This window comes from Ambystoma mexicanum, chromosome 11, assembly GCF_040938575.1.
Source record: "Ambystoma mexicanum isolate Mex_15411 chromosome 11, UKY_AmexF1_1, whole genome shotgun sequence".
NCBI lineage: Eukaryota > Metazoa > Chordata > Amphibia > Caudata > Ambystomatidae > Ambystoma > Ambystoma mexicanum.
The window spans coordinates 187,257,201-187,278,348 of NC_090934.1; the positions used below are offsets into that span (position 1 = coordinate 187,257,201).

The following is a 21,148-nucleotide window of genomic DNA, read 5'->3' on the forward strand; positions in this document are numbered from 1 at the left end:
GATCCCATTTAGATGATGCAGATGTAAAAAATCGGAGAAATAAGTCGATTGAATCTGATCATTTTTAAATATTCCCTGATTCTTTTAGACAATGCAACATTTGTGGTTATCTCTTTATATGTACCTGTGCCGTTGACCCCAAGTGTGTGTTATGTTTACGATATTGAAAACCATACTAACGCAAGTACTGTGTTTCAGGGAGTTGCTGATGCCTCCTCTTCAATACAATCATTCGTGGCAGTCCATGTAGAGCCAGAGGTATGGATACTGACAGCTCCATCGAACTAGGTCATCAGAGCTTGAATACTTGTCGTTTGATTGTTCCACACAATGTTTAAATCGTGTTTGGCTATTGAGATGTACATGTGTGTTCGTCCTCACGTGCATTTTATGCTAACAATCTTTAGATACACAGTAATGAAAATACTATGTTTCAGGGAGTCGATGGAGCCTCATTCCATGCTTTCTATGCGGATACAGAAAATATAGTCGTTGCAGCGCAAGAGGAAGGGGAGACATGCGGATACGTATCGGAGCAACAGCGTGCAGATGTTGAAGGTCGAGGCAAAAAAGTTGCAAAGAAAAGAAACAAAAATAAGATTAGTTACAAACAGTTCATAACTTTACACATTTTTTTGTGCTGGGGACTATTTTATGTTTTTTTGCAGTCAATTGTACTATACTTTATCTTGTGTTTAAACTGAACATCCCTTTTCCAATCTGTCCTCTAGTTACCCGTGGATTTACGAACTATACATACACAGACAGTGAAGCGAATGAGAGATGTTGCTTGCCAGACCATTTACACTATGGAGGAACTATTAATTCAGACGCGGCATGTTGAGACTCGGGATGCTCATGTCCAATGACCAGAACATGAAATGAATGTGTCCGGAGAATCCAGCAAAGTTGTATTGGACCATTGTTACAGTACGACCGCACCGCCGCAACAACATGATACTGGATGTATTGAAGATAGCTCTGAAGTAGTCGCAGATCAATTCAGACAATCTACACCTGCCAAAAAATTGCCACCAAAAAAGCTGTCGACATTGTTGTGTTCTCCCATCAATGTTGAGGTAGCAGATGTTGAAATAACAGAGAATGAACCAGCAGCAGCATTCACCGACGCATCAGAACTTGATAGCAGCAATGTTTCTTTCAAATGTGGTGATATGTCCTCAACGTCACAGGCCGAAAAAACTTTGACGCAGGATGACAGTCTAATGAAAGAGGGCAAATACATAGTATTCGACAGTTGTTTGATGGATATTATAAGTATGCTGAAATGTGGGCATTCCGTCAGAGGGTAAGTATGTGGGAAGCCATTGATTCATGTGACTCATCAAAAACAAGGCAGTAACGTCACAATACATGCCGCCTGTAGATTACATTATACGTTCTCATGGTCTGCACAACCGATGCTGGGGAAACTGCCAGCAGGCAACTACTCTGTGCAGCTGCATCACTTTTTAATGGCTCCAGTTTTACAAAGTTAGAGTCTTTCTTTCAGTTTGTGGGACTCCATTTCATTTAAAAAACGCAGTACTACAAATACCAACATGATTATCGGTTTCCGGCCATTAGTGATGCTTGGAAAATTGAACAATTGTCTCTAGCAAGTACATTCGAAGGCAAACGATTCAGGCTAGCTGGCGATGGACAGTGCGACAGCCCTGGATTTTCTGCCAAGTACTGCACCTACCACTTTCAGGACATGGATAGCAAGAAAATTGTGAGTTCGGTGGTCGTGCAGGTAACACAATGTACATCCTCAGTGGCCATTCAGAAACTAGGATTTAGAAAATCAGTGGAATATCTACAATCGAGGGGAATGCACATCGACCTCATAGCCACGGACAGACACGTTTCAATTGCCAAGACGATGAGAGAGCAGTTCGCACATATTAAACATCAATTTGACGTATGGCATCTTGCTAAATCAATCAATAAGAAAATCTCGGCTGCAGGGAAAAAAAAGGTTTGGAAAGTATTTCAGCAACCATCTTTGGTGGAACTCCAAAACTTGTGAAGGGTCAGTGGAAATACTACTTGAAAAATGGCGGTCACTGATGCACCACTGTACCAAAGTGCACCACTGGTCAGAAAACCTACATTTCCACCAATGTGAACATGGCCCTTTATCCCCAGTGGAGGCACGGAAGAAGGAGTGGTTGAATCCATCTTCACCGACACACAATGCCATTGAGAAGATTGTTTTCGATAAAACTCTGTCAAGAGATTTGAGGGGACTGACAGAATTCTATCACACAGGAGGTTTGGAGGTGTTCCACAATATGTGCCTAAAGTACAGGCCAAAGCGCTTGCATTTCAGCATACAGGGCATGAGACATAGGACTCTACTTGCCGTCTTGGCCCATAACGAGAATCTCGGCCGTGAACAATCTAGGACTAAGGGTAATGTAAGGATACCTCGCTACACTAAGGCCTTTTCAAAAAGAAGTAAGCAATGGGTGATCAAACCAGTCTATGAGGAAATGGAGTTCGACTTTGTCAAAAGCCTTATTGTTGCTGTATTAGAGAAGCACAGATATAGAATTTTGAACGTTTCTGTGCAGAGCACTGATCCATTGCCACCCAACATTGCCACTGTGCCATGTCCACCCAAATGAGAGCTGGTTGTGAAGTACAAATTCCGGTTTAAATAATTGTAATACGATTGTCTTTTTGTAAATAAATGTTATTGTACAGTGTGCATACAAAGTATGCTAACCCTAACCCCTACCTTCACCATCCTGGGTGCCGAACTACCTGGGTGTCATCTTTGAATCCTCTCTCTATTCACCTTATATTGCTGGCCTTGTCTATATGTGTATGTATATATTTTTGTTGATGTAACTAATTTTCGCAATCTCTTATAAATGCTGGGCACTGTTAACCGAGGGAAGGCTTGCATATTGCAAATAATAAAACAAACAAACAATAAATCTCACTTTCAACTCAACTCCTCAGGTACTTTATACTTTCCCTGACCTTCCCCAAAAAATGAAAAGTCTCAATAGTTATGGTTCTTTGGGGCTTCAAAGCTCTCAGACAACGAGGACAAAATTAGGGCCTTAGAACGCGCCAAGCAAGCCGTTGCAGATGGGAGAGAAGCCAGTTCGCATTTGCACATTGAGGCGCACTACATAGATGGATTCGAAACTTCAAGTTCTCACAGATGGCTTACCTACTGGATGTTGCAAAGAAAGAATGTATGCTCATTTCTAGTGAAGGTCAGAGGCTTTGATTTTCAGCTCGCGCCCTGAAGAGGCCCACAACTCGCACTGGCAGTATAAGGTTCTATTGTTTGTTGACCTTGAGAGACAGGGACCATGCAGAAAGAGCTTCATTTGAATGGGGTTTGGGGGGTGCAATAACAAAAGAGAGGATAAGGCAGAAAATTCTAAAACTAGACTGAGTTTCATGTTAGTTCAGTATACGAAAAATCGTTGTCAAGAGCACAGTGGGATTTACGGACTGCATTACGCAGAGACACAATGGAAATTGCAAATATAATGTAAGTAACTCTTTAGACGCTTTTATACCGGAATGAAGAATTAATGAATGGATGCATGAATAAATGAATGAATGAAGAGCTTTGAAAACGTTTGTGGGATCGTCCTTGTAGCGGGCACATGGGCATGCAGGTCCACATTCCACACGCATGTAGACAAAAAGTCATTTCTCATTGTATACTAACCTCGATATATTTTGTTAGTTTTCGCATTGATTTTAGAGCCGAACATACTCCACTGCACTATCCTTGAAAGCAAATAGTTTCAGCTCGGCCGTAATAAATAAAATGAATAATATTAATAAAGATCGGCTGGCGAGACTAATTATAAATTTTATGTTTTCAAAATAGGTATATACTTCCCTTTTGCCACTGCCACCAGTTTCAGACACCGGCAGACGGTTTCTTCAGCCGCTAGCTGCAGCTTAATGTAAACAACTGCACCATTCTGATGATTTTATGGGACGATCGTCAAGGGCCCATATGCTCTTACGCGTTACTAGCGGCTAGAAGCAACATATCAACCTTTACGCTGGCCTAGTGCTTACTTGATGGAACAGCCTTGCAGTTCAACGTGCGACAAAAGTGCTTCTTTGAACGAAAACCAACACCCTGTGTCCCATAAAGGAACAGCGTGTGACTCACGATAAAATTTTACGGATTTGCGGATAGAGATAAAAGAAAATAAATGACTTTCGGAGTTCATATGGCAATTGCTGAATATTCTATAAACATTTCATGTCAAATAAATGTACTTTACCAAATTTACTGTGTTGCTGTTTGATTTTAAAGTACAGTTTCACATTCCGAATTGTGGCGCGCTGTGTTGTGAGCTGATCTGTGTTGGTTTCCGGGTTCTGTGTGAAGTCGCGTAGAAGACGACTGGGCGCGTTTGCCTACGCAGCACAGTAACATCATGGAGCGAGGCGGGGAATATGAATGTTTTGATAATGTCAGGCTCAGGGGCGGGGTATATGATTTAGTGCCGCAAAAGCAGGTCAGCCAGGGCGATGGGGGAAATGATATGATTATCACAAAATGGCAGCTCCCTGGTGCCTGTTTTCGCGTGCGTTTAATGGACGAAAACTCGGGTAAGGTCCATAGGAAATCTTTCTAAAATCGAGCGACTTAGGCTTAAAAACATATGGCCGACCCGTAGGGGCAATAAACAATTTTGACCAAACTATTCCTTTAACGGAAATCATTTCTTTATGAAGTCAGAGTGACTTTAAAAAGAAGCAATTTATTTTTGAAGTATTATGGCTCCCCTCAACCCCATAACGTGTGAGTGTGTGTGAGTGTATGGTGAAAGGATGCACACTTAAATGTATGGGTGGCTGCCTGGGTGTGCCTTTATGGTGAAAGGATGCACACTTAAATGTATGGGTAGGTGCCTGGGTGTGTGTGCCTGTATGGTGAAATGTTGCACACGTAAATGTATGGTGGCTGCCTGGGTGTGCCTGTATGGTGAAAGGGTGCACACTTAAATGTATGGATGGCTGGGTCTGTGTGTGTATATATGGTGAATGGTGTGTGTGCTTGTGGTCAGGGGCGCAACAAAACCTGCATTTCAGGAAGGTTAACCCTTCAAATGTTGGGTGAGGCGCTAACTTCACGCATGGTGGGGAGGAGAAAACTTATTTGTGTGGGGGCATCAAACTTCTTTACGCATTTTAATGAGACTATTCTAGTGCAGCTTCAATATTACAAGCAGTTAACTCTCTCCTTTAAGTCTGAAAGCACCCACCTATGGACTGCTGTGAGAATGACTGGTCTCCTGTTCCCTCTCTACCCTTTCAATCACTCCCCTGGCATGCAAGTACTAATCCCACATCACAATTTCAATTGCCTAAATAATTTGGCATTTGAATGTAGGTACTAACAGTGAAATGCTGTACATTAGTAATTGCTTGTTAACAGTGAAACCCGGGTGCTGTTTAACATCTGTGTCCTTTTCTGTCCGGGCTCTGCTCTGTAGGTCAGCCAGCCCAGTCAACATAGCCCACAATTTCAGGGGGAGGGGGGTGCTGAAGCCCAGTCAGCACAATGGTACTGCACCACTACTTTGTTTAATGCCTTGATTACTTATTGATAATCTTCCTTACTCCTAGCCCTATTCTTCCTCATCCCAGAACTTGTGTATGAGGCAGTACTTGTGTATGAGGCAACATGCCTCATACACAAGTACTGGGATGAGGTAGAGGTACATGAAGGTAATGCCTGATTTAGCTACATGTAATCTTCATTACTCCTAGTCCAACTCTTCCTCATCCCAGTACTTACCTATGAGGCAAGGAGCCTCATAGGTAAGCACTGGGACAAGGAAGAGGGAAGTGGAGGTAATTCTGGGCCAATGAGCTGATTTTGGAGGTTGGGGTAGGGGATGGGAGGGAGAGGGGATGTGTGGGGGGCGGGATTGTGCATTAAATCATAATGGTTGTCCATGTCCATGCTAAGCAGGCATGATATGTGGTAATAGTGGCTTGAGAGGCATTTTGGTGCAGTCAGTCTAGTCATTCCTCAGTATGGTATGACTTTTTTTAACTGGGCATTTCTGATAAAGCAGTCCTGCTAAGTGTAATTACCTGGCTAGACTGGCCGTTTTTTACTGCGGCACTGTATATTTTTCTGGGCATCTGTGATCAAATTATATGAAATTATAAGTCATATATAACGCACCTGTACACAAGTGTTTTAGGGAAGGAAAACAGAGGGAGGACAAGACAAACGATCTTACTAAGCCTTGTGTCATTCAGATTGTGCAAGTGCGAGAACGAGAAGGGGAAAGGGCGGGGGAAGTGCAAGGGAGAGGGGAGTGGAAAACAGGGCTGAGTAAGTGCAGCCAGGGCAGAGAGGCTCTGGGAAGTGCAAGGAGAACAAGGGACTGTAGGGTTAAAGTTACAGCTCCTAACTGTGTTGTAGACCCAGAGGCAGTGCAAGGGTGACTGATTAAGAAAGAGCCTGGACTCAATGAGAATGAGGGTAGTAAAGCAACTAGTTGGTCGAGCAGACAGGTATGTCAGGTAGGTCCGCAGGGGAGGTAGAGAGAGAGAGCAGAGGAGTAGAGGAACATTTTGAGCTGCTTCCGGAACTTCAGGTGGTCCGGCTCAAGTTTGGGAGCGGCAGGGAGGCCATTCCAGAGGAAGGCACCTGCATAGGAGAGAGATCTACCCCCCACTCTCTTCCTGGAGATGCATCTAACCCTTAGGGCTCGAGAAGGAAGGTATTTGGAAGAGAGAGTTGGATGTAGTGCAGATCCCACCCCCAGAAAGCCTTGTGCACAATGCAAAGGGTCTTGAACTAGATACTTGCAGCCACGAGGAGATTTCATGGCTGGAGAGAAACGGTCCCTGGACTTGAGGCCAATGATAAGTCTTGCAGTCCTGATCTGGATTAGTTACAGAGGGCAGAGCTTAGATGAAAGCAGATAAAGAAAGTGGCTGCTGCAGTAGTCCAGCCTAGAGAGAGAATCAGAGCTCTGGTGACGGTGAGCTTCTCGGGGAATGTGAGAATGAGAAGAGTCCCTTTGAGGAGGTGCAGCTGGTAGTGGGACTTCTTGGCGATGTCCAAGATGTGAGGAGAGAAAGAGAGGGTGAAGTTGACGATGACACCAGGAATGAGCGAGAGAGGAGAATAGGCTGAGGGGAGCCTGAAGGAAAGCTGTGTGTCATCCGCATAACACAGAAAGTTAGAGGAGAAGGTAGCGATCAGGTGGGTCAAAGGGGCCAAGTAGAGGTTGAAAAACCAGGGTGAGAGGATAGAGCCCTGTGGAATGCCACAGGTAGAGAGAGGTGGCGGAGTGAAAGGGACCAATTTGGATCTGGGCCTGGCAGTCCAAGAGGGAGGAGATCCGCCACTCCAGGGCCTGATTCATGATGCCCAGGTTCTCACGGAATCGATTGATCAGGATGGCATGATTGACCATGTCGAAAGCAGAGGAAAGTTTAAGAAGGATGAGGACAGAAGGATTGTTGGAATCAAGGTTAGAGATCAGATCTTCACAGGTGTTCAGGAGAGCAGTTTCCGTGCCTCTGGCAGCTCTGAAGCCAGACTGATGATCATGGAGACAACCAACAGATTCAATGTGGAGAGTAAACTGGGAGATGGACAGCTTTTCCAAGAGTTTGGGAGAGAGGAAAGTTCCAGTGGCAAAAGAATGATTACCAAAATAGCCCAAGGCTGGAGCAAGGTCCTGTTACGATGACACTTCCATTGATGGGACTTGTCTAGAAACCTCATCAGGTGTTAGAGAGAAAGAGGAGAAAGGAGGAGAGGGAGAGATGGCCAAAGGGGGGGCCGGGAGAGGAAGGGCTTACAGGATGTCCAGAGTTTTAGTGGAGAAGCGAGAGGCCAAAGCCATACAGAGGGCCTGTTGAGGGAACAGGAGAGGTAGAGACCGCAAAAAGATTGGCCAGTTCCTTGCAGATTTTAAAGAGTCTGGCTGTGTTGTTAGAGCCGCAGAGATGCAGGCTTGAATGTGTGCTCTCTTCTTGATGAGTCTTATTGCTTCGACTGGCATTTTGGTGCAACCAGTCTAGGTATGTCTATATGTGGCCTGGCATGCTTTACTGTAATGTTATTACGTGTCTACACTGGTCTACATTGTGCAGCCAGTTGGACATGTTTTCATTGTGGCATGGCATTTTTAATAGCAAAGCATTTATGTTCCAGTGCACTGTGGGTGACTTGCATGTATTGGATTGGTGTTACCCTACAAAACAATAGCAAACACTGTGGCTTTTTAGTAAATTTTTCTCAGAAAGTGTGCTGTATATTTCATGAAAACACATATTGATATCTTTCTCCTAGTGCAGTGTGCAGCGTACCCCTTCAGCAGCACGTTTGTGCGTATTGTTCAAGCGTTGTAATCTAGGCCGGCCCAGTGTGTGGTGCGACCCGTGATTTGTTGCCGAGTTGGGGGGAGAGGCTCATCATGGCTCGCAGGGGGACCTTCAGATCTTGTGTTATGTCTCTGCGTGTAGTGTCAAGCTTTCCTTAGCAAAACAATGTAAACTAATTTTGCATAGCACTACAGGGGCTGGAGGGTGCGCACTTGTAAATAATGAGCTTCGGGTATTTAATCCTAGTCTTCGACGAGCGGGAGGGGGAAACTCTTGACCAACGTGAACGTGTTAAAACAGGCCTCCAGTAATATAGCAATCAGTTAGACTCGCGCAAATTACTGGGAAACCGGACAGAAAAATGTATGTGACGTGCGTGCGCGGCGCAGGTATGTAGACCTACTACCTCCAAGAATTGCAGCACGGGGCCTGGGAAATCCCCCTTCATTCTTCAAACTACAAGAGGAAGGAAAAGCTACAAGCCACCAGTGTTTTACTCAGAATAACAACGCTAATCATCGCGGCTGCTTGTGCAGTAACAGGGTCACGCTGGGTCAAGGGTTTCGGATATTATGTAGATGCTCACTGTGTACTGCACATGTTTGCGCAACCATGCGAGCCGGCCTAGAAATCAGTCAACAAAATGTATTGAACCTGTGTAAGTGCGTGCGCCCAGCGCTACCTTCAAGAACTACAGTACATGGGCGGGAAAGTCCCTCTTATTCTTACAACTTCCTTAGGGGGCAAAGTTGCAAGTGATGGACGTGGCCCATGTTTTACACAGAATAAAAGAAAAGGTTGTGGCTGCTTGTGTAGTAACAGCGAGGCTGAGACTGTATCACATTGTATGAGAGTTGGACAGGGGCATACAATTGTCTCGTGCACTAATGAAAAAGTGGCCCAAGGAGGAGGTTTTGATAAAACGTGATACAAATTGTGAAATTTAAAGATTATTTATTCAGCAACACTAGTCCAAAACTGCCAGCCGCATGGTGAAATAACTTATCAAACTGGCCCACATAATTGGCCAAAAAAACACGTCCAAACTAACGTTTTACGTTTTCGGTTCGGGCACTGCCCTACTGGGCCTTAAGCCAGTCCGAGCACGTATGTGGATGCCCACTGAGCACGTGGGCATTCTTGCTCAAACCATCAGACCCTGCCGTCCCACTTTGAGGGGGATAAGAGCCAGGCGAGGGCTTGCACGAGACTGGTCTAACTCCCATTTGCACCTGTGGTAAGATTCTTACATTCCGCTACTAGGAAACAGTATCCTGGTGCCTGCAACTTAGTGTAATAGGTTGTGAACTGCCAACTATTCTCCCCTGCATCACTTTATTGCATTATAAACTGCATCCTGCATGCTACGATTTTTAATTTTGCATATTTTGTATTACAACTGCATTCTCTTGCGTATGTCTGAATAAATAAAAGGAAAAGCTATGCACACGCATTTCTGCAGCAGGCACTCAACACCCTCAGCTTGGAATAAATGTGGTGAGGGGACTAATAATCACAGATCTGGCTGAAAAGAGTCATTTCATCGAACTACCATTTATTTTGGACGTCCATCTCCCCAGACACTCTGCCTTGAGTCCTCACAACGTGGAGGAAAAAGCACCCTCACTCAATCTGAGAATGCAGTAGCATTTGCAGATAGTACAGGGGTTAATCCCGAATCAACATTCGAATTCTCATGTTTTATTGCCATTTCAGCTCGAAAAGATTTAGCTCCTAACTCTAATACCAGAATAAAAACTCACATTGATGCGGCTTTATAAAAAGAAGCAACCTTCCTGTGAATGTCCACACGATGGGTGAAAACAGCCATACCGCTTATTTTGTTTTAGGAGGCTATGAACTGACTTCAATTATCCGGAGAGAGAGAGAGAGAGAGAGAGAGAGATGTCTTGCTGACAGTTTTGATCTGTCAGTGGGGGATATTGGATACCGAGGTTGTGCCTCATTACTCCAATTTCTCTGGTGGAGAGTTTAGTCGTGGTTTGATTGCCTCTTGATCTGTGTCCTTGCCACAGTAGAGTTGGTTTCACAGGGTCAGAGCTGTGAGACAGGCCATGGGTAGCGGTCCAAAGGATTTGTAAGAATCGTAGCAAGTTTCTTGATCAGAGGGTTGCCTTCTGATCCAGTCCTTGGCAGAAATTCCTGTTCAGCTTTGCTAGATGTTCATCCAACATCGTGATTCCCAGGTCCCTGTGCAGGTCGGCTGTTCTTGCAAAAGTGGGGCTCCAGCCGCTATCCTCACGGCTTTGTTCTGCACCTGTTGTGTTTTTGGTTCAGCCATGGTCCTATTTCCCTATAGGCCAGTCCGGACCTGTTCCTATGGAATCAAGTGGGTGCTGCAAACTCGCAGATTCCAGAAGAATGCAATGCACTTACTCCTGCATGAAAATTCCATGCTGGTGTAAAAGCATTTCGATTTTGCAGGCAAAGGGTGAGAGAGCAGCTGGAAACGGTGCATCTGTTCTGTGTCTCCGCTCCACCTGCAAAAAGCAGGACAATGCCTGGGAGCGGTACCTAATGCGGGAAAAAATCATTTTACATAGGGGTTGATTTCTGGTGCCACGCAATTCAGCGGCGGCGACCTGTTCCGTTTACACTTTTAGCTGCACAGGCTCCCGCCACTAAATGTTCCTTGTTTGCACGGTGGAGTGCAAAAGGGGAATTAAAAGAGGCAGTGTACACGCTTGTACGCCTTGCCCTCCACCGTGCAAAATGAGTATAGGCCACCATTTTCAAAGGATTCCTATGGAGTCTGCCTGCTTTTTGCTGGTGTAAAAACCAGGTGGACTCCACAGTAATCCACAGCTTTGTGCGGGCAAAATACATGCTGGAGTATTTGTATGGTGGAGAGTAAGTGGGCGGCAGAATCGTAACGTACGATCCGCCATTCCTCTCTGCCATACAAATGAAGGAAAATGATCCGTGATGAAAATCTAATGCGTAAATGTTAGGCGCGTCTTTTACACTTAGATCAACGTTACAACTCATTAGAAAACGAGCTCCATATTGCTTTTCTCCATAACATACTGCCATTGAGAATTGGAAAACGAGGCCCCCAAAGTCAGACATTGATCAGAAACACTTTGGGCCTGATTTACAGAAACACTTTTGAATGGGAAAACCCCAATTGAAAAAGGCTTTGTAAATCAGGCCCAAAGTCTAAAAAGATTGCTAGGATAATATCTACTTGCACTAATAACCATAATTCCCACATAATCTGATTAGAGTGTCACTGCAAGATTAAGCATTCCAGGAACATTTTTCGCACGCAATAAACCCATATAGTCCCATGTGGTGATGTAACTATTGATAAACCATGAAGACAAGACAGGAAGTGGTGTAGTGGCCATTTTGAGAACCTGAATCCACTCTGAATCTCGCCATTCCACCAAACATCCATCAAGTATGAGTGGCTACAGGGATGGGTGAGGCGCTGGCGGAGATTATACTGTGACTTGAATGGACGTCTGACCCATGCCATCTGCAGAGCCACGTAGCAGTGGAGACTATCAGTGCCCTAAATGCCATCCCCTGTCTGATACAAGCCTGTGTCCCACTTACACCCATAACATCCGAGGACACATAGAGCCTAACAGATTTGTATTCATAGAAGTACCACAATTCAGAGTAAAATGCTGTTTAAAACCATTAATGGTTTGATAATTCACTGCAAACCCCAAAGGCATGTCACTGTTGATAAGTAAGATGCAACTCACATAAAAAATGGCAAACCGGCAGCCAACAGTAGCTCCTGCAACTCAGCCTTCTGCTGCTTCCTTTTGTCCCACATGATGTTAGTCCCCCCACTTGTACAGTACATGGCCTCATGAACTACCTGGGCCAGATTCTACAAAATGAGTGAAAATAGAATGAGCGCAGCGAATGCCCTGCTTCCATTTGCTCTCATTGCTGAAATGTTCAGGTCACCTTAGTCTCAAAGGGGAGGTGAGCATTTTTGGAAGGGCTGGACAATAGCTCAAAGAGGAACCGTCCAGTATCCTTGCATACATTAGTGGGTCTGATTCACAGAAGTGTTTTATAATGGCGCAATCCCATAGGAAAACGTTCTGTGAATCAGGCCCAGTGTCGGAAGTGCGCAGTATGCATTCTGGTAATGAGGGCCTTTGAGTCAAACAGAGATTCTATAAAGCCTACTCCCAATACTATAAATCAATGTACCCAGTACTGGACGCACATAGGTCCAAGTCCTCTCTCCTTATCCACCCCACTGCCTCCACCACATATTTCATCACAGCTACAGCCACCACAAAAGTGTTATCAGCTAAATCTTTTGGTTACCTGAGGTACTTTTAATTGTTGTTGCTGCTGTTGTTGAAGTTGTTATAGGCATTGTTGTTAATGGCCATTCTGCCATTGTTGTTGTTGGCACCAGTGTTGTTGGTATTGTTGTTATTGCTTCAGTAACTGTGAGGATGGTAAAATGACAGTGTTAATCCTCTAGGTGTGATTCAATGGAAGGTCTACGAGTCTATAACCATTTCACCTCTTCCATCAAACATTTCATAGAAACTATTACACTGCTACCAGACATATGAACATTTGTATAGAAAACCTTAAACATACAGGAGTGATGTGTTAAGCATGCAGCAGGCGATTCACATGAATGCCTCAGATCAGCTCAGCGAGGTATGTCCTGACGTCCATGCAACCTCTACCATCCAGTGAACCCCACATCCTGCTGGTTGCAATAGAATGGACCTAAATCTGTAACCATATGTTTACAGGGGTTCATATTAAGAGAGTATTCTTTGTTTAAGGGATGGACAAAGCTGCTTACAGAAATGACACTAGAAATACCAGCAGTCATTGGCTGAGGATGGCATCCCGTGGAGGACTGGCAACATTTGGCTCGGGGGGCAATTTAACTTTTCTGGCCCATAGTGCAATGGCCCAAGCCAACAGTGCAGCGGCCCCAACATCCAGAACAAGTAAACTCAATACCATACTTTCCCCCTCCCACACATTCTGAAGTATATATAATAGACATCATTGACATTACCTTCCTTTTATGAAACATATGTTTCAGCTATATTTGTGGTTTCTAAGAGATCCAGACCCCTAGAAATTCTCCCACTTATCAAACTATAAAAGTATTTCACCAGGATAATATAATTGGTGAAATGGGAAACCTGGGATTAGAGCCCAGTTTTCATTGTGTTGTGGTTTGTAATTTGACAGCAGGCTAAATCTCATTCCATCCCAACTCATTTTTAGTTTGAGAACAATGTAAAGAGATGGCAAAGTTAGAGAATTCATTGGTAGAGCAGAGCCATTGCTGAGCCAGGGGGTCTGGGTTTGCTCTGAGTGTCAAAAATAAGCTGGCATGGGCAAAGACCCATACCCAGGTTCCTGCATCCCAGGCCAACAATACAAATCCCTTACCTGTGCCATGGGTACCCCCACAATATAAGATCTTCACTTGCCATCCTGCCTCCTCACCAGTATACTTGAAATAAAAAGTTAAAATGATAATTATTTATGGAGTATAAACCCATATAAGTGTGGTTTTCTTTGCAGATAGTTAAGGATAATAAGTCACAGTGATGAAAAGTAATCTGCTCAGGATCACATAATGTATGATGTGTGGAAGGTGGGGATTTGAACCCTGTCATCCTGGTGGTAAAGCATCCAATTCAGAAAGCAGGGATGACTTCATTTTCTCCTATTCCAGCTTCAATGTTAGAATGCTTTCTGCAAAGTAGTTATTCCATGGCTAAGCTAGTACACCGTTCAATAAATCTGTTTTTCAAAGCACCAATGTATCTACAAGAGGGAAGCCTATTCATCAGCTGTATCCTGAGGCAAATAGATCTGAGAAACAGACTACGATTATATTTATAATGAAAATGTTCTATATTTATAATCTCAGTCTGTACAATTGTGTTTACTTTCAAATCAACAAGTCACATGGTAAAACAACCTCAATAAATATAAGAGAAGTAGTAATTGAAACATATGTTCATAGCAGGTATGCAGACATATAGCTCAGCAACAGTCAACCTGCTGATCTGCATTCCAGATGTTTACCTCCAACTCATTTACCCTATTTTCCTGACCCATCATCCGCTTGTGTTCTTCCCTTACACCACATTCTCAATGGCCCCCGTTTCGTACAATTAACTTTCAGACATCCATTCCCCTTTTCCTCCATCATTTAACTATTAGCTCAATCCCCTTCCCTTACCTTATACACACCTCCTTCCCTTACCCACATTTCTCAGTCACCAATTCCTTGCCACTCATGCCGTTTAATTTCTGCTCACACCAAACCCATTCGTAGCCCCTCATCACCTCCCATTACCATGGCTTACAATTAAACAGTAGACCACATTGATTTGCCAGTCAGCCTCTGCCAGACATGACAAGAAGCCGTGGTCAGGGTCTTGCTCGTAATTGTGGCTATGGGGTCTGTACTTGGACAATGCTACGCGAAAGACGACGAGGGGATGTGGTTTTTTGTTCTGACAAGTTGTACATTCTTGGAAAGTCAGCTCAATATTTCAAGGGGAACACATCTAGGACCTGGTGATGGAGAGGGAGCAAGAGTGGCCTATTATATTTATGTGTGTTTTCAAATAAGGTTGAGTGTGTGCATGTTTTCTGTGTACAAGTGTATTTGTGACAGTGCAAAGCACAGGTGGAAAGATATAGTTGTGTTCATGTGTCTTTCCATCTATATATCTGAATTCGGTGTAGATTTGTATGTGTATTTTTTGTTGGTCATATAAGAGATGTGTTCTGGACACGACATGGAAAATGATCACAGACTTAGGGGGTCATTCAGCATTGGGAGGTAACAATAAAATCATCAGAATTTGGCAAATACCATTGATTTAAACGTCCACCCAATTCAGGTTTTGACCAAATACCATTGGCTGTGTTCCATGGGAATACCTGCAGTGGTATTTTAGGTATACTTCTTGCAGAAAGTCCACCTATTTTTACCTCCACGAAATACAAATGGGACCCAAATGTTTTAAATCTTTCTTTTTACTGTAAAGAACAGAAACACAGGTGCTTCCCTTCAATACAGTGAAACATGTTATTACCAAGGGACATGTTGTGTGGGTAAAAGGGTGGGCATCTATGATGGCTTCCTCTCACCACCTTACCCATACAATGCATAAAAGAGACAGAATTGACCCTTTTGTGCATAAAGAAAATCAACAGGAGAGTTATGAGCAACTACTGTACATAATCCATTTTTCCTTTCACATTGATGATGAAAATGTCCGAAAACAATATTAAAAATACCTTTTTACAGTTCTGCCATTGTTGGTGGTATTTCTGAAAGAGCACTGGAGGTATTCCAGAAATACCACCTCTGCTTGTGGTAAACGTTAAGTGGGGCGGATTTTCAGAAATACCACTGACGGACCTGGTAACTTTATTCAGCTTTATTAAAAAATCCACCCAACTCTGAATGACTCCCTTAGTTTGTAGTCTTCTAATAATTAATTCCTAAATATTACATCTTTCTATGTGTATTTTTCAACTGTGTCCAAAAGTAAGTACCACAAACAGTCCAACAGGCTTTTCTATAACCACTCTATAAGTAACATCCATGAGTGCTATTCGGGGTGCTATTAAACTCTTTTTGTATGAACACACTGGTGATCAAGCAATTCACCAGAAGATAGGGGAAGCATTCATACAGAATCAAATCAAGGATAAACTCTAATAATACATGGACCCTTACTTAGTTGAAAAGTAGGCGTTGTGATAGGCTGCTGTGGATTGTAAACGACCAATGGTGCCAGTTTACCACCCAGTGTCACAGAATCTGATATTTAAACGCATACATTGCCACTGAGCGGTATGCACATGTTCCTGCAGCCTAGACCAATCTCCCTGTCACTCACTGTGGAGGCCTATGTGTGCAATCTACAACATTGCTGACATCAAACCAAATGCCTCCACCCAGTTACACAGAATCTGAGCAGGCTTTACAGCACTCTGTTCCTTTGTGAAAGGCTGGAATCTGAAGGATTTCGTCTTTTTCAATTATTGTTTCTTCATTCTGGAGCTCTGGTCCAGAAGCAACAGCCCAGGAATCCTGGGGGGCAAACACCCCTCTGCCCCGTTGGGTCATTGCAGTCCTACCAGAAATATTCTGTAAAATCAGCATCAAGCCCACAAAGGCAGAAGAAAAAACTTTAACCAAAGTACAAAAACGGCAGCCAGGCAGGAGGAGACTGGAAAAGAATACTGAACTCTGGAAAAAAGAAAAATACAAGCATGGTCTCCCAAATCCCAGCAGCACACCAAGGAGTCCTGGTGGATGAAGCTTAACAAAACCATTTGAAGAAAGATATCACAGAGCCGAAGTCCATGGAAGGTTGGAAAAGCACCAGCAGAGAAGCTGCAGATATCTTTCTTTTTTTTTTTGTGTATAATCTAATAAGATTTTTACAAAGTCTTTGTGGCTGTGCGTGAAAAGGAAGATAGGTAGAAGTCAGGAAAGAAGTCAGGGGAAAAAAAGGAAACTTTGGTAAAGAACTGTAGTGAAGTCGCCTCTTTTTAGGTAGTGACGTCTTTTGGGGGGGCGTCTTAGATGTCAAGACAGTTTTGATGGTTTGGAAAAGGATTTAGTAGAATTTGATAGAAGTTAATAGCAGGGTAGTGAAAGCTAGGTAGCATGCTCAAGGATGTGGACCCTATTCGATTGTTGGACCTTCTTGATCAGTCAGATGGAGTTCAGCCCTTGGATCGAGCATTGGTAGAGCTGCAGTCATTTTCATTGCTGCTTCTAGAATTTTAACCGTCGCTATGGTTTATCTAGTTTTCTCCCCTGCTATCAAGCGACGCCACCAAGTTTCCTCTTCCCTAATTACAGCGTCTCCAAGAAGCGGAGATAGGAAGGCAACCCGGAGATGGCTTGTTTTTTGGCATTTTATTAGTAGATGTTTTATGGTCTCCTGTTCAGACTCGTCGTCACACAGTCTGCATTTATCTGAGGTTGTAAGTGCTCGGATGGCGCGGATTTCTTGCATTGGTAATAAGTTCAAGCGTATTCTCAAGAACGTTTTCTGCAGTGATTTGTCTGGACATTTTGAGCATTAAGCCAACCAAAATTTCCGTTTGTCTGTGGATGAGGGTAAATGGGTCAATAGTAAATTTGCTGTGGGCTTGTCACACGATATGATCAAGTCTTGAATCCCCATTTTTACCTTTACTCTTTTGGGGATGGTGATCAGGTCTTCTTGTGTGCAAGCCAGATCTTTCAGTTTACTGTTCAAGTTACGTTCCCAAGTATTTAATGCTTAGCAGCTGCCTTTTTGGAGTTCAAGACAAATGATCTTGTATATCGGCATGGTATCTGGAGTTATGATTTTTCTCAGGCGCTACATTTGGCTTTGTTCGACTGACGCTGCCAGAGACAGGAGACCGAGTTGGCACCTGATAGCTGCTATTGAGGTTGACTTGGAAAGTCCCAGCACTGATTTCTACAAGTAACCCTCTAGCTTCGTCCAGAGAGATGCTGGAATGTTGAGGCATGCGTCCATTCTGTAGATCAGAGAGTGCACCACTTTGGATTTGTAGAACTGTATTGCTGGTGCTAGGGAAAATGTTCCGTATTTTTGTCTACCAGTCTGGTTTGGGTTGTTAGCATTTTTGTTTTGTTCCATAATGTCTGTTGCATCATTTTTCCATTGCTCGTTGTGTCCCCATTATTCCCAGGTATCTGAAGTGCGGCACTACTTCTATTTTTGTCTTGTTGAAGGATTTTTTCCTTTTTCTTGTTTGTTTTTTTTTTGTCAAGAATTAAGATTTTTGTCTTGACTATATTGATTTCCAGATTGTTTTCTTTAGTCTATTTGGCCAGATTGGATAACTGGCGCTGGAGACCAATTTGGGTTTGATCTAGAAGGATAAAATCATCCGCGTAGAGAATACGAGATATTGGGTGATCACCTATTTTTGGGGGGAAAGATCTCATGGCTTCTTCGGAGTGTTGGAAATCCCCAAGAAATGCGATAAAGAGAGCTGGAGCCAAAGGGCAACCCTGTTTTACTCCTCACTCTGATTTGAATTCTTCAGATAGTAATCCCTGCAGACTCAGCCGCACCCACAGTTTGGTGTCGGTGTGGAGTGCGATCACTGGTTCGAGGATTTCGGCCGGACACTTGCAGGCTTTTAGCTTGGTCCAGAGTTTTTTACGGTTTATTTTGTCAAAGGCCTGTAACATATCGATGAATGGTAGGAAGACTCTCGGTGCACCTGTCCTGATATTACTTTTTATTATGTTTAGTAGGAGGATATTGATGCTGGTGCTGGTGTTTTTCAAGAAACCAGTTTGGAAAGCGTCTGAGCGTGGTGATGGTCTAACCCACTTTTGAAATCTTTTTAGTAGCAAGGTGGCGAAGATTTTACCAATTATATCCATCAAGGCAATTGGACGGTAATTCACTGGGTCGTCTCTCTTTCCTTTTTTGAAGATGGGGACCACTACGGCTTCAGTCCACGATGTAGGAATCTTCTTTGTTGTTTTGCAGTGGTAAAAAAGTTTGTTATAAAGATGGACCACTCTTCTGGGTGTTGTTTGAGGTCGATGTTTGTCAGACCGTCTGGGCTCGGTGCTCTCGATGATTTGAGTTTCGTAATCGCTGCTTTGATGTCTTCTGCGTCTGTGAGGTCAACCCAGTTAGTTTCAGTCAGACGTTTTGGTGTTTTTGAGTTCGATGCTAAACGAGCGAAAAGGTTAGAGAAGTGGCTTATCCACTCGGATTCAGGCATGGAGTTAATTAGCTGGTTGTTGGTTTGTAGATCTTTACTCTTTATCAAAGCCCAGAAATCTCGAGAGTTTTTGCTGGTTAGTACCTTTAGCATGTTTTCAGCATCGTTTTGATATTGAGTTGCCCTGTAAACTCTTAGCCAAATTTTATAGCTCCTTGTTGAAGCCTTAAGTGCATTTCTCACTTCGTCAGAGTCCGACGACCGGCTGGTTCGCTTTAGTTTTCTTAGCTCTTTTCTTTTGGCTACAAGTGTTTTGTCATATTCATGTCTATCGTTCTCCATTTTTTTTCCTTTCATAGTTCCTTGTTTGTAGGTGAGCAGTAGTGGAAGATAGTTTGGTCTAGCCGTTGCAGCACCAAAGGTAATGTTTGTAGGTTCAACATTGTATTTGTTTGTTATGCACCTTATGTCTGTCGCTGTTAGTCTTAGGCGCATCTGGTGTGAGTTTTGCTCTTTCTCACCCATAGAGTAGTTGAGAAACAGGTCGGTGGTTTGGAGCTCGGTGCCTAGGTATGATCTTGGCCCCCTTACAGGGACTTACAGGGGCAACAAGTGGTGAATAGGTGGTGGAGCTTGGGAGAGGGAACTGAGAATGCAGGCATGGCACAGAAAATGAACAGTGGCGGAAAAGCAACGGAGTGATAGTGATTTCAAGCATGCAAGCCTTCTCAGCACATAATGCATAAACTCAGTTGGGCAGACTCAGCTTTGGGTGTGAGGCTTTGGCTATCCTTCTTGAACCAAGAACAACTTCTCATTCCCCTTAATGCATTCCTTTCACAGCTTGTAAATCGCATGCCCATTCCCTGCAATGTTAAACTAGTAGCAGTCTCTTGGAGCCTCTTTCAGACCCCTGAAATAACCACAGTAGACTTCCCCTTAAGTGCTTATTAGTGTGCGAATGAGGGAGCCCCAGTGAGGTCCGACTCTGGGCAGTTTTGGGAGACTACTGGGGTGCAGCACCAGCTAGCCCTGGCACACTTAAAGCTCTATATTGGCCTTAATACACAAAGTCAAGGCAGCTGTAAATGCGTGGTGAAGGCTCGTAAAAGAAATACACTGATCTGAGTAGAGAATCAAAGTGTGGAAATGCGCACAGTCAAGGCTTTCATTGCAGACATTATGCCCCCACTACTTTTAACCACCATAGAAAGTGAAGGACCGCGATGGTGCAAAACAACACGCAAGGTAGGGTCCTAAATACCATGATAGTGCCCAGGAAGGCCCATCTACACGGCCTGGACACTCCTTATAATACAAACGTTCCCTTTTAGAAACTTTGTGAAGTGTTAATGTTGCTGGATGAACAAGAAAGATAGAGTCAGTCACGGAGTATAGTTGTTGACGGTGTGGAGAGAGGAATGTGGCAAGGCCTTTATATCAGTGGGCATGCATTTAATGGCCACTACAAGCACAATGCCATGATAGGTACTCTTACACCCTCATTTGGCTTCCCCAGACTGCCTCTGCATCTGTATTTCCCAGAGATGCTCCAGGACTCCGGATTTTGGGAATGAAGATCAGGGACTATTTGCAGGCATGACAGGTATCATCCCGAAGGACTCTGCATGCCTGTACACATTCCAAAAGGTAATGGAAATTACCCTGAGGATGCCTTCACTTTTGAAGGTATTACCCAATTTGATCGATTTTAATTGATAGAATGGTACGCCTGGCCGAATTCGGCCAGTATCATTCGATCGATTAAAATCGATCAAATTATGTAATCACTACCGAACATTGGGAGCAGCGGTTGCAGGGGTGTCCACCGCTCCCCATGTTTGGTAATGATGGCCTTGGGGGGCAGCAGGGGTGTACCTCGCTTCCTTAGGATTGGAGGCGGGAGACAGAAAAAAGAAAAAAAGAAAAGCGTACCCTGCTGCGTCAGATCTGACCCGCGTAAGCGGGACGGTGCTGAGGCTGCAGATTCAGAAGGAAGCGGAGGAGCAAAAGGTAAGTGGGGTGGAGTGTGGGGATTTATTGGGGGGGTGGGCAAAGATTATTGGATTTT

At 43.9% G+C, this 21,148-nt stretch overlaps 1 protein-coding gene across 9 annotated transcripts in view; it reads right to left on the bottom strand.

The window, feature by feature from the left end:
* Positions 1-21,148, bottom strand: part of LOC138503205 (uromodulin-like) — an 895,795-nt gene that overhangs the window by 704,224 nt on the left and 170,423 nt on the right. For all 9 annotated transcript variants that reach the window (XM_069622787.1, XM_069622786.1, XM_069622784.1 and 6 more), the window contains one exon: positions 12,679-12,804. In XM_069622787.1, coding sequence (XP_069478888.1) covers positions 12,679-12,804 — 126 coding nt within the window. The remainder of the gene's footprint in view (positions 1-12,678; positions 12,805-21,148) is intronic.